This window comes from Gouania willdenowi, chromosome 11 (genome assembly GCF_900634775.1).
Source record: "Gouania willdenowi chromosome 11, fGouWil2.1, whole genome shotgun sequence".
In the NCBI taxonomy this organism is placed as follows: domain Eukaryota; kingdom Metazoa; phylum Chordata; class Actinopteri; order Blenniiformes; family Gobiesocidae; genus Gouania; species Gouania willdenowi.
In genome coordinates, this window is record NC_041054.1 from 4,293,014 (window position 1) to 4,305,915 (window position 12,902).

A 12,902-nucleotide genomic window follows, 5' to 3' on the forward strand; every position below is an offset into this window, starting at 1 on the left:
GAATTCATATATTAACAGTTATTATGCCAAAAGAAGAAGCTAGTGAAATTTATTTTATCAACTCGTAAAATTAAATCTTACCAATATTTCGTTGTATTTTCAACACTTAAAACCCCTTAAGTATTATTAGAATTTCTTAATTCAAACATACTTTAAATCAGTGATTCTCAAATGGTGGTTCAGGACCCAAAAGTGTGTCGCGGACATGTACTGCTGGTCAAAAATAAATAAATACTTATCTTTCATTTTGAAAGAAACTTTTCTTTTGACAGGCATGCTTTAAATGCATGTTGCACAGGAAAATATATAGATTTATGTTTTAAAAAATATTCTATATGTGTGTTTTTAACAGCTATTTGTTTGAATTCTAAATTTAATGACCGTGGCAAAATGTGGGTCAGGGCGTTTACCTGCTATGCCTATGTTAGCGCGGTAGTTTTTTTTTTTTTTTTGGTTTAAAACCACTATTTAAAAAATAGATTTGGACATTTTTTGGATCAAATCGATAATCGCGTGGTGAAATATCACGATATATTGCAAAATCGATTTTTTTTTTTTTTTTAGAGCCTTACCACCAGATTTTTTTTTTCACTTTTAGTCAATTTAATGTGAGTTTGGTTTAAAACTAATCAACATCTCAAGTGAAGGTTTTCAGTTCATATACTAAATGTTATGTGTGAGTAGGGCTGGGCGATATGGACCAAAACTCATCTCGATATTTTTTCTCAAATTGATGATGAACAACATATATATATATATATATATCAATATTTTTAATTAAAATAGAGTCTTACCAGAAAGACAATTCTGGGTCAAATTTGCTGATAGAAAATGCAGCCACATTTATTAATAAACAGCTGCACAATATGGGCCACTTTTGACTTTTTCTCCTATAAGGGACAGCATGTGCGAGTGAATTCTGTGGTGTGTCTTGTTTAGGGGCAGGTCTGGGTTAGGACACTCAGTAATCCATCTATCTATGCTTTCCATGCTTTATTTTAATACAAAATAGGTTATAAAATATTTTCTATATAGGCAAAATTGTAATTTTCCATATCACAATAATAGAAAACTCGATATATCTTGAATCTTTATATATTGCTCAGCCCTATGTGTGAGACACTTTCTTTGTTGAAGTTTTCTTCCTTTCTGCCTTTAAATCCTCTGATTACCTTGAAATCACATCTCTCATGTCGACAAAAGCCTTGTTTGTTCCTGTGTTACGCATTTAAAGGTGCTTTTATGTCGCTTGTTGTTTACAAGTGACGATTGGCCTGTAAACATGTTGTCCTCTCCACTGCGTCATCCACCTCCTGCCAAAGAACAAGGGATCAAAGTTTGTGCGTCCATCTGACAGGAGAAGCTTAAAAAGTGAACGTATAAATAAACATGGGAGCTGCTTGGTGTGGAGGATTATCTGGGAGCTTGCCCTCAGGGTTTGGCCCCTGAATGCAGAGCAGACATGTGGATGGGATGGACTCCCCAGGGGTGTCAGAAGGGTGCGTTGAGGGGGCTACGGATGGAGATTATGGAGGTGGCAGCATTGGGGTGGTATCTCTCCGTGTACACACATTGATGAGAAAGAGGTGAGGGGATCTGTGATTGCCCGAAGGCAGCAGCAGCAGCAGCAGAGATTGACGCCGAGGCCTCACACAGATATCACAACACACAGGCCGTGTGATGAGCAGATACAAAACAACTTTGTTCGCCTCACAAAGAGCCAATTGTGAGCTCAAATGCCATCGGCCCCCGGGGCTCCAGTACAGCAAGTACAGCAGATAAACCACGAGCCTTTTCCAAGCCCTGTGTGCACTTTGATAAATCTAAAACCCTTGCAATCATCAAAGTTGATCTGAAATAAAATCAAGGACGGCTTTGGCCTCTCTGGACTTTTTTCTATAATTAGACTTGTGACGAATCTAAAGAATGATTGTGAAAACAAACTGTTCTGATTGAAGGATACTTTATTCTTTCAGTTCATTAGAATTATAAACATCATTTATTCATATGAAGGATCTTCTAATAGTTCAATCTTTTAATACATATTTGGTACAACAGATGTGCACGAGACAAACACAAACACACAGTCATTGCTTAACGTCAGAATACATCCTTCCTCATGTGGGATTAGAAGCTCAAAGTGAGTTTCTCTTCAGTTTTTTTAAAGTACACTACTGGTTTTTCCCTCTTCCACTCCCTCCATGATAAGATGACAGTATTAAATGCATGCTGAAGTTTAAGTTATTGGACTATATTCACAAATTTTAAAGTCTTGTTTTCTTGCTCATGTTTTGAACATGGAGGATTTCTTTCTGTTTTTTGTTGCACATTTAACCTTAAGACTCCAGTTATGTTTTTGAGGATCCAGAGTAGCCTGAAACCTCTGTGTTCTTCAGGGGGAACATGCAAACTCCACTTGAGGCGCTTATTGACTGAATTTTACCCTGAAACTGAGAACTTTCAACACCAATGTCTGCATAACAACCAGTAGAAACAAGACTTTTGGTAAATTGTTGTACTGTAGTGCTTTTCAACCAACCCGGTTCTTTGGAGGAAGGCGGGGTTTACAAGCTGGCGCCTGATTGGATGAAGCAATCAACACCAGCCAGGTTCAATCCTGTTACATTCAGTCATCCATCCATTTTCTGACCTGCTTGTTTTGACAAAGGAAAATAAAGCTTGCAATCACAGATTTGAAAAATGTCGTATTGTAAAAAGTTTGGGCTTAAAAAGATCAACTAGGTTTGGGTTTGGGCCATATTCTGTTGGACTAGGGCCATATTCTGTTGGGTTGGGGGCATATTCTGTTGGGCAAGGGCTGGATTCAGTCGGGCTAGGGCCGTATTCTGTTGGGCAAGTGCCGTATACCGTTGGGCTAGGGCAATACTCTTTTGGGCTAGGGTCATATTCTGTTGGGCAAGGGCTGGATTCAGTCGGGCGAGGGCCGCATTGAGGCTCCCACTACCTGGCATGATTGTTGGACTGACAAATAGGCGCTTCCCGCCTTGTTACAGAAGACGAGATCCAGCGTGATTATAAAGTTTAATGTTGGATCTCAGACTGCCTGATAACTGAAAAAACTGAAACAAAACTACATTGAAATCAAAGACCAGAACAACAAGAGGCTCTGACCTCCATCAGGCAGTAAATCCTTCATTCAGTGTTGAGTAGTAATAGTGAGATTTCTCCTGTTTCTTACATCGTGGCCTATGTGTACATGGAATCTCTGGACTTTAGGGCACAGTGGGAACACTGACACAAGAAGGACACAGTACACATTTCTGCCCTGGGGTGAGAACAACTCTGAACTTAAAGCTCCAGGAACTGTCGGTCAGTAAGCGCCCATAGCAACACAGTCAGTGGGCTGAAACGACATCTAAATAAACACAACAAACTAATGACTATGAAATGAAGGATAGAGTAGCTTGTTAGACTGAAAAACAGTGATGCTCTCATTACAATAATCAACAAAAGCTGAACACATCAGAACATTACACAGGATGATGTCAGATTGTCCTTTCTTCAGGGGAAACAACTTCTGGACTCCACACTTCCTTTTCCTCACAGTTTATGATTGGCTGACGGCAGCGACAGGCGCCGCCGCCGTCGTCATTGCAGCGGCGGTGCCCATTCGCAGGAGCTCCTTTCTCTGTGTGAGGATGACGTCAAAGCTGGATTGGAGACGGTTCTGCTGCTCCTGGACGCGGCCCTGCAGCGTGCGCACCCATCGGATCAGGGCCAGGCGGCGGTACATGGTGAGCTGCACTTGGTGCTTCTCCATCTCCTGGGCCTTGAAGTGTTCGCGGTCCCGCAGCGTCCAGACGGCGTCCATCATGTCAGGGAGTTCGCCGTCAGAGTCTGAGGACTTGTCATCGTTCTCATTTTCCTGTCCCTCCTCCAAAACGTTCCCGAGGGTTCTTCCAGTCATGGACTTGAATTGGCTGAAGTTTTTGGATCTTGCGAGTACTTCTCGGCTCCCCCGGTTTTCCTCCTGTTGGTTCAGTTTGGGTTCTCCGACTCCAATGCGGTCCCAGCCTCCTGCAAGCATCCCTTCTCCTCCGCTCTCCAGGTTAAGAGATGACCTGCTGCTTTCGGACTGGAAGCTATGTTCCGACTCTGAGCCGCTGTCGCCCCATTCATCTTTGTCCTCCTGAGCAAACAAATCCTCTTCCTGCTGAGATGTGAAATCCAGGCTACTTTTTCTCCTCAATTGTCCCAACTTCTTCTGCTGCTTTTCATCTTCCTGGCAATAGATGCCCTCCTCTTCCTCCATCCTCCTTTCCTCCGCTCCATCAGGGGGAACTCGTCCGTAGCCATCATCTCCGCCCTCGATTTCATGTAACGGCTCCAGAAGGTTCCAGCACGGCCGGCGCGAGCGAGGCGACAGGATCCCTGAGTTGTGGTGAGATGAGGGTGAAAAGTTCGGAGGGTCACGACCCAATGGGCCCAAACTGCGAGGACGAACTTGGTTCCGGTTTTCATCTCCGACTCCACTGCCAGTGAGGACCTCGTCCTCTTTGCTGGACACAAAGTTATAGTTGCCATCTTTTACCCGCTTATGGTTTCCAACGGAGGAGTCCAGGCTTCTGTTGGTGCCTCCATGACGAGATTTCACAGGTTGCTCCTGATGTTGAAGCATCACTGACCTTGACTGGGACTCACTAAAATCACAAAATACAAGGTAAGTAAAGTTATGACACGTTACGACTAGGGGTATAAATCACCAGTTTCATACAATATGACATAAATGATTTGGACAACGGTACAATATTTGCCAAAATCACAAAATCTGCCACAATTCAATTCAATTTGATTCAGAAGCCTTTGATTGCTTTAAGACAATATCATATATCCATTTAACACAATCATCTTAAAGCTAGAAAAACCAAGAAATATTGTTGCTTTGTCAATTTCATTGCTTAAATGTTTCAGACGTTATATGATGGCCTATAAAGTCAAGCACAAATTTGTTAGGATTTACTTCAATAAAGCTGCGAGACTCGAGAAGTAAAAGCAACTTTTAAATCTTATGACAAATATTTCATCAGTAAGTTAACACTAGGTTTTCATTTCAGATTCACAGCAATTTTAGTCGACTTCATTGATTCGACACATAAGTTAAAACACTTGCATTTTTCTTATGCAACAGATGTAAAATCCTCACAAGCCCAATGCCTAATTATTTGAAACAGACTTGTTTCGAGTCAACTTAAGAAAAAATTATTTCAGACTATAACATATACAGTATTATTGAATATTAGAGCATATTAGTCATTTTCTTTAATGCAAATGTAAATCCAGTCATTGTGTTTTTAGTTTGCGTACGTTAAATAAGAGTTGTTGATCAAAAATAAAAGATATTTTAGTCAGTATTTAGTCAATTAAATTAAGGCTAGAGCAAATTTAAAATTGACCAAATGTGACACACACACACACACACACGCGCACAGGTCTCAACACTCCTTTCATGTTAGCATCAAATATTTACATGTCTGCTTAGATTTGAAAAGTCTCTAATCCTGACTTCCGGCTAATGTCACTCACTCGCTCTCCTCCAGGCGCGCGTTCACGTGGTGCTGAAGGACAGCGACGGCGGGAGCGCGCGAATGCCGCACAGGCGTGAAACGAAACATCCGCCCGTGTAAAAAAATGTTAAATAGCAAATAACACAGGCTGATATGAAGACGTTTATATTTGTGGATAAATACGTAGGTTTGCGCACAGAAGAAAATAAATAAATAAATAAATAAAAATAAAAGGCGTTATTTGTCCAATTTTAAAAACGAATTATTATCCAAAAAATAAATATCAAAATAGAAAATGATGCATGTGATATGTGAAAGAAATAGATTATGTTTTTAAAAATATTGTACGTATATGTGCGTCAGAAACGTAAAAAACAGCGTCCGGGAGCGCGCAGTGGCGTTTTTCTGTATTACAAAACAGCAAAAAATAAATAATAAATAAATATATAACCACGAAACTCATTAAAATAACCGAAATCCTTGATAAATGTAATCGATATGGTAGAAAACGCGGTATATTGGTTTGGTAAAGGCTCACCCCATGTCAGTGCTGGCTCCTCGATGGTGGACCGTGTCATATGAAACCAGAGCACAGCGGTGCTTTCATCGGTCGGTGGGTTACATAATAAGTCCCACACTGAGCCATGTGAATCCATTTTATTCCACTGCATAGTTCTTACCTTTTTTTTTGTTGGGTGGTTTGTCCACGGATCAGACGGCCGTTCTTCCCCCTCCTCTGAATCTCCAATGCGATGTTTATCTTCCTCTCCCCTCCCTCCTCTTCATCCTCTTCCTCCTCCCATCCAGGGAAAAGCGGACCTGGTGACTCAACAACAGCTTCCTAAAGTGGGCTGGACTGCACGGAAAGGGAAGCTGCATTAAAGAAGAAGAAAGAGGAGCAGTGTTTGATTAGGACATGGGTCACATTCATAATCTTCACTTTTACATAATAAACCCAATGATACAAGCACTATAAGCTTCAGCCTCACTTGGGTTTTCTTATGGAAATGCACATCATGGAGTTATTATAGAACAGATATTTGTCCGATAACTTCAGAATTCTAAGAACACTTGTGTTGACTTTTGTACTTTTAACAGTTTATTGATTAATAGTCATAAGTTAAATTGAAATTTTTCCATTCAAACCTATTGGAACAGTGACATCCTACTGATTCTGAGGGGTAATTTTGGTTCTAAGGGGTTATTCTGATTCCGAGAGGTGACTCTTAGGGGTTATACTGACTCTGAGGTTTTTTATACTGACTCCGAGGGGTTATACTGACTTCGAGGGGTTATACTGACTCCGAGTGGTTATTTTGACTCAGAGGTTATACTGACTCCGAGTGGTTATTTTGACTCAGAGGTTATACTGACTCCGAGGGGTTATACTGACTTCGAGGCGCATGTTCCATAGAATTAAACCAGGGAAATCACACATGCTATTTTACTTTGCACCGCAATTATACCTCTTTATAACACTACAGAGTATGTACACCTCTTTGTAGATCCAACTTTCAAACACATACTCATTTGGCCATAATTGAGTGATATTAGGTATTTCTGATCTACAAAGGTCATCTTTATTTTCATTCATCACACATCATTCTTTAAGAACTGTCTCAAGTTTATTAGTGACGCATAAACACTGAATAAAAGGATGATTTATTGCCACTAATTTATTGTCTGATCCAAAGGTGACATTATCAACGTTCATCAATGAAACAGAAGAGGTAATTATTTTTGAGTCACATGGTATTTTATATCGCCATGAAATGAACAAGTTAAACCTAATTTCAATGTAATGGCCCACTGGATGAATATCTATGGAAAAACCAATACTGATATCAATCAATATTACAATTCATGTCAATATCGGCCAATAATATTGATGGGTAAATATTACCCATTGCTAATTTGTATGTTTTTGTTTTCTGTATGACTTTTTGAAGTTACATTGTGTAATTTGTTGTCCTTTGTGTGCTTTTGGAGTCGTTATGTGTGTTTTTGTTGTTATTTTATTTATATATGTTGTCCTTTTGTGTATTCTTAAGAATCCTTTTTTGTTTTTGTTGTCCTTTTATGAATCATTTTGTTCTTTTGCATGTTTTTATTGTCTTTTTGGAGTCCTTTTTTGTATTATTCTGTTCTTTTGTGTGTTTCAAGAATCATTTTTTCATATTTTTCTGTCAGCTTGTGTGTTTTTGTTGTCTTTTTGGATGTTTTTAGAATATGTGTGTGTTTTTGAAGTCATTCTGTGTATTTTTTAAGTCTTTTTGTATGTTTTTGTTGTCAGCTTCTATGTGTTTATTGTCCTTTTGGCTGTTTTAAGAATGATTTTTGTATTTTTCTGTCACTGTGTGTTTTTATTGTCCTTTTGTATGTTTTTAGAATAATTTCATGTGTTTTTGGAATCTTTCTGTGTATGGTTTAGTCCTTTTGTACATTTTGTTGTAATTTCATGTGTCTTAACTGTCATTAATTGTGTTTTTGGAGTCATTTTGAGTGTCATTCTGTTCTTTTTTATGTTTTTGTTGTCCCTTTGTCTCCTTTTGGAGTCATTTTGTGTACTATTCTGTTCCCTTTTATGGTGTTATTGTCCTTTTGTGTGTTTTAAGAATCATTTTTTTTTTGTATTTTTCTGTCACTGTGTGTGTTTTTATTGGCATTTTGTGTGTTTTTAGAATAATTTCATGTGTTTTTGAGTCTTTCTGTATATGATTTAGTCCTTTTGTATGTTTTTGTTGTCATTTCATGTGTTTTTTATTATCCTTTTGGGTGTTTTAAGAATAATTTTTCTTGTCACTTTTTTTTTTATTATTGTCCTTTTGTATGTTTTTAGAATAATCTTGTGTTTCGTGTCATTTTTTGTATTCACGTTGGCCTTATGTGTGTTTGAGGAGTCATTTTGTGTGTTTTTGTCAACATTTTGTGTATTTTCTTTGGGGGCCACACTGGTTGCCCATGTCTACTCTGCTCTGTGTGTGCGCGTTAGCTACTTAAATTGTTCTTTCATCCCTTTGCTTGGTGCCATAAAGCATTGTGGGAAATGAAGCAAATAACAAGACTGTCAAATGAAAGAAATCACAACAAGGTAATCCCAGTGCACTCCATGTAAACAGACCTTTAGGAGAGTTGTTAACACACGTGTAAAGCAAACAGTCTCAGAGGTGTTCGATGCCTAAACGGTCGACCACGACTCAGCAAACGCTGACAGGCTAAATGAAATGACGTCAGCAGTGGTGGTACGTGGTGGTGTGACTTATCTGCAAACTGGTGACGGAATGCTTCTGTGATTGTCAGCCACAGATCAGAAGGACACGGCCATAACTCTATATATGCATGTGTGTGGCAGAGAGAGAAAGGGCCTACATCAGACAGACTTAACAAGTGTTCATCGCCTCTCTCCCGATCTCATCCCCTGACATGTTGTTGCTGGCGGCAGAAGAAGAAAACACACCCTCCCTCCATCCCTCCACACACACACACACACACACGGTTCCATCCTCTCCTCCCTTTTCTCCTTCAACAACATCCCCATTCAAGTGCATCAGCTCCAGGCGACCTCCAACCCTCCCTTCGTTCGTTCCTCTCGCCCTCCCCATCCTTCACTAGTAGCCTGAGCACATGAAAAATACATCAAACACAAACGTCTGCCTAAGGCCTCGTCACACGCAAGATCATCTCTCCTTCCATCGTCCTCCCGAAAAAGAAAAGAAGAGAAAAGGGGAGAAAAAGCCCAAGTTGGGCTAGAAGAGCTGTCCACGCACAGGATGAGCAGTGTGGATGTGCACGGCCTCCTGAGGGAAGTACACCACAACCTGCTACCAGAGGTGTAAAAGAGCACTGATATATTCTACTCAGGTAGAAGTACTGCTACTTGATTAAAACTGTATTCAAGTACAAGTAAGTCATACATAAAAAATACTCAAGCACAAGTAAAAAGTAGCTCTATCAAATAGTACGCAAAGTAAAATTACTAGCAGAGGTACTCATGTTACTGTAATTGAGTTGCTTTTATAGGTACTTGTACTTTTTTGAGTATGTTTCTAAATCAGTCATTTTACTTGTACTTAAGTACATTTTACAAGAAGTAATTTGTTACTGAGTAAATTACTATTTTTTGTTTTAAAATGATCAACGGACATTATGAAACTACAAAAAAAAAAATGAAATGACCAGACAAACATCAAAGGCTTCACATCTTAGCAATAGGGTTAGGGTCATACCAATCAGATTAAACGTAATGTATCATGTCAAAACAATATTGAATAAAGTTTATTTCCTCAGTTTTAGAGTTAATAAATGTAGCTATGTACTTAGAGCATGATATATATATATTTTTTTTTTAATTTTGAATTGAATTCATTGATTATTTAAAAAATAATTGTACATTTTGACAAACCTTTTATTTTATTCAGGCGCCTTTGTGGAAAATAAATTAAGTTTATACGTGAGATGTTTCCTGTATGCAAGGGAAGCATGGCAAGATTTATTTCCAAAAATAAACAAAAGCAAGTACTATTCAATTGAGCTACTTTTTACAAGTACAATTTCAGTCAAGTAACAGTACTTCTACGTGAGTAGACTATATCAGTACTCTTAACATATCTGGTTCGTAGTTACAGTACTTTCAACCCCTATGTTTATTTTTGGTTGCCATGGTTCCCTTGCATACAATAAACATCTCATGTATAAACTTAAAAGTTCACAATTGAAACTTAAATGAAATGTTTGTCAATATCTACAATTCTTTTTGACAATAAAATAACACCAATTAATTCAATTCAAAATAAAAACAATCCTCAGGCTCCAAGTATAGATATATTTATGAACTCTGAAACAGTGCCATGTTAAATGTGCCATGTGGGCAACAACATACAGTAATAGGTAGAAACCCAAACCTGAACCATAGAAAGTGATGGGGTGTTGATCAGAAATGGCACGACTAAGAACATATGATGTTCAATGTGGCTTCATAACCAAATCTGGTTGGTCGCCTATGATGTGATGCATTTGTTTGTGAACTCACAATGTCTGTTGATCATTTAAAAAAATAAATAAATAATAATTATTCTAGAAATGTAATTAATTATTTGCTTCTTTTAAAACGTACTTAAGTACAAGTAGAATTACTGATTTAGAAAAATCAAAAAGTACAACCACCCACCTCTGGCTGCTACTATCCAGAAAGGAGCACGACTTACCTTGTGCATCATGAGGCCTTGTTGGATTTGCACACACTGCCTGCAGCTGCATGACCCACTTCCCTCAACTCAGCTCCACGTCTGCTACAAGGCCCCGGCCTGGGCTGTGACAGCGCCCGTGGGTGCCCTGTCAGATCCCGGGTGCTGAGATGCTTTCAGGCCCAACGGAGAGAAACACCAGCTCACCACCAGCATCAGCCCGATCAGCAGAGACGTGTTAAATCCATGCACTAATCCACTAATTATACACTTTTATTTTAGGCCCACATACACACACACACATCAAGTGCAGATGTCATGACATGAGAGCGCACACCCTTGGGTGCTCCAGCTCTGGTTTCTCTTTGATTATTTCACCCTCATGCCCTCAGCTCCCCTCACAAATCGCTACAAAGCCTGATCTGTGTCCTCTGGATATTTAGAGCCTCCATCCATGCCAAAACATGTAAGCATGCTCAACTTTAAGAGGGGGGTTCAGGGTTTATCACACTGACCTCCTCCTGGTTCCCTGATGGGGGGTTAGACAAAGTTGTGAAAAGCAGTTTTGGAGGAACGGGGCGTGATGTCCATGATGTAAAAGAAACAACGATTTCTGTTGAACTCTAATTAGAAGTGATTAGAACAAAGTGAGCCTGAAGTCCTGAGATCAAGACTTTATCTTCCTTAATTGCATCGTAATGACTCGAAAATGATGATGATGAGGGAATTCTATGGACTTATAATCAGACATCTTCACACCTCTGAATATATGGATAAAAGGTGGAAGAGAATCCTCAGCAGGAACATAAAGTCGGGGCCTCCATGGGCTTCATTTCACTCCCTCCTCCTGGCGTTGGCCCCTAATGGTGGTTAATGGGGGGGGGGGCTCCTGCGTGCCATCCTAACCCCGGGACCTCGGCCTTAATCACCGTGGCTACTAATGAGATGGAGAGACATGAAAGGGCTCGTTAGAGGGGCCATCCCTTTAATGCTAGACTATCATTAGCTACTTAACAAATCATTAGGCTCTAAACTGCAATTAAGCAGCTTTGAAAGAGGAGAGAAAAGTGAAAGAAGACGTCAAGGTGCTTTTTAGAAACACACCGTTCACACTTTTGTTTGTGTTACAGCTACAGACCTGGGCAATGTATCCACATACAAGATATAGCCAGTTTTCAGTTTTGGAGACATCGCCTATAGCTCAAGGCCCGGGGGCCAAATCTGAGCCCTTTAGATCATCCAATTCAGCCCACAGGAAAAATGACATGAATGAAGAAACACAAATCACTACATAAATTACCAGATATTTAAGCTGTAGCTATCTTTGTCCCTTCAAATACACATTTTATAAAATGAATGTTTGCAGGAGCCTTTGCACCTCTATCACACCACTGAACTCTTCTTTTATTGCAAATTGTGGAAAAATACTAAATTTTTCTAAATTCCAGCATTTGTTAACAAAACACTTCTAAATAAATAAATAAATAAATAAATAGTCACAAAATCAAGGATTTTTTAAGTGTTGATCTTGCAGGAGCTGAAAAAAATAAGTTTGACACCCTTGGCCTATTACACATTTTTTTTAAATTTTAGATCTTATTTTATATTTCAGACCTTCCCCTAAACAAGCCACACGACAGAACTCACTCACACATGCTGTCCATTATAAGAAAAAGCCAAAAGAGGGACATGATATGCAGCTGTTTGTTAATAAATGTCCCTGTGTGACATTTTTCATCAGCAAATTAAACCCAGAATTGTCTCTGGTAAAACTTTGAGTGAAAAATAGATTTATATTATATATTGCCATTTTGAGAAAAAAATTTTTAGATATGAATTTTGGTCCATATTGCCCAAGTCGAACACTTCCTATTGCAACACAAAGAATAATATTAAGTAAAACTTCCTCTGATGCTGTTGTAAATGTTTGTGACTGAACGCTTTGTAAGATTAGTGTTCTGCAAGTATTATTTTACATCTATAATTGATCATTTAAGGCAAAATAATTGTTAAAAATCCACTTATTTCTTTAAAAATAAAAAAAATACATAGATTAAAATAAGAAAGCCATATCATTCAGTTTCCAAATTATGCAAAAAAACTGAACAAACATCTATTTGGGTTTTTTTGAGTGACTATCCTTCAAAAGCACTTTATCTGGTATGAAGCAGTTTTGTTCATTGATTCGTGTCCA

General features: G+C 38.9%; 1 protein-coding gene across 2 annotated transcripts; it reads right to left on the reverse strand.

Annotated features, from left to right (window-relative positions):
- Positions 1-1,946: 1,946 nt before the first annotated feature.
- c19h1orf216 (chromosome 19 C1orf216 homolog) lies at positions 1,947-6,368 on the reverse strand. 2 transcript variants are annotated; one of them, XM_028461259.1, is made up of 2 exons: positions 6,206-6,368; positions 1,947-4,661 (listed from the first exon to the last, which is right to left on the reverse strand). In XM_028461259.1, exon 2 carries the CDS (start codon positions 4,637-4,639, stop codon positions 3,569-3,571), a length of 1,071 nt encoding a protein of 356 aa, XP_028317060.1. In that variant the 5' UTR covers positions 4,640-4,661; positions 6,206-6,368; the 3' UTR covers positions 1,947-3,568. The 2 variants fall into 2 exon arrangements, with proteins under 2 accessions (XP_028317060.1, XP_028317059.1); XM_028461258.1 differs by lacking the exon at positions 6,206-6,368 and adding an exon at positions 6,064-6,198.
- Between the last annotated feature and the right edge of the window lie 6,534 nt (positions 6,369-12,902).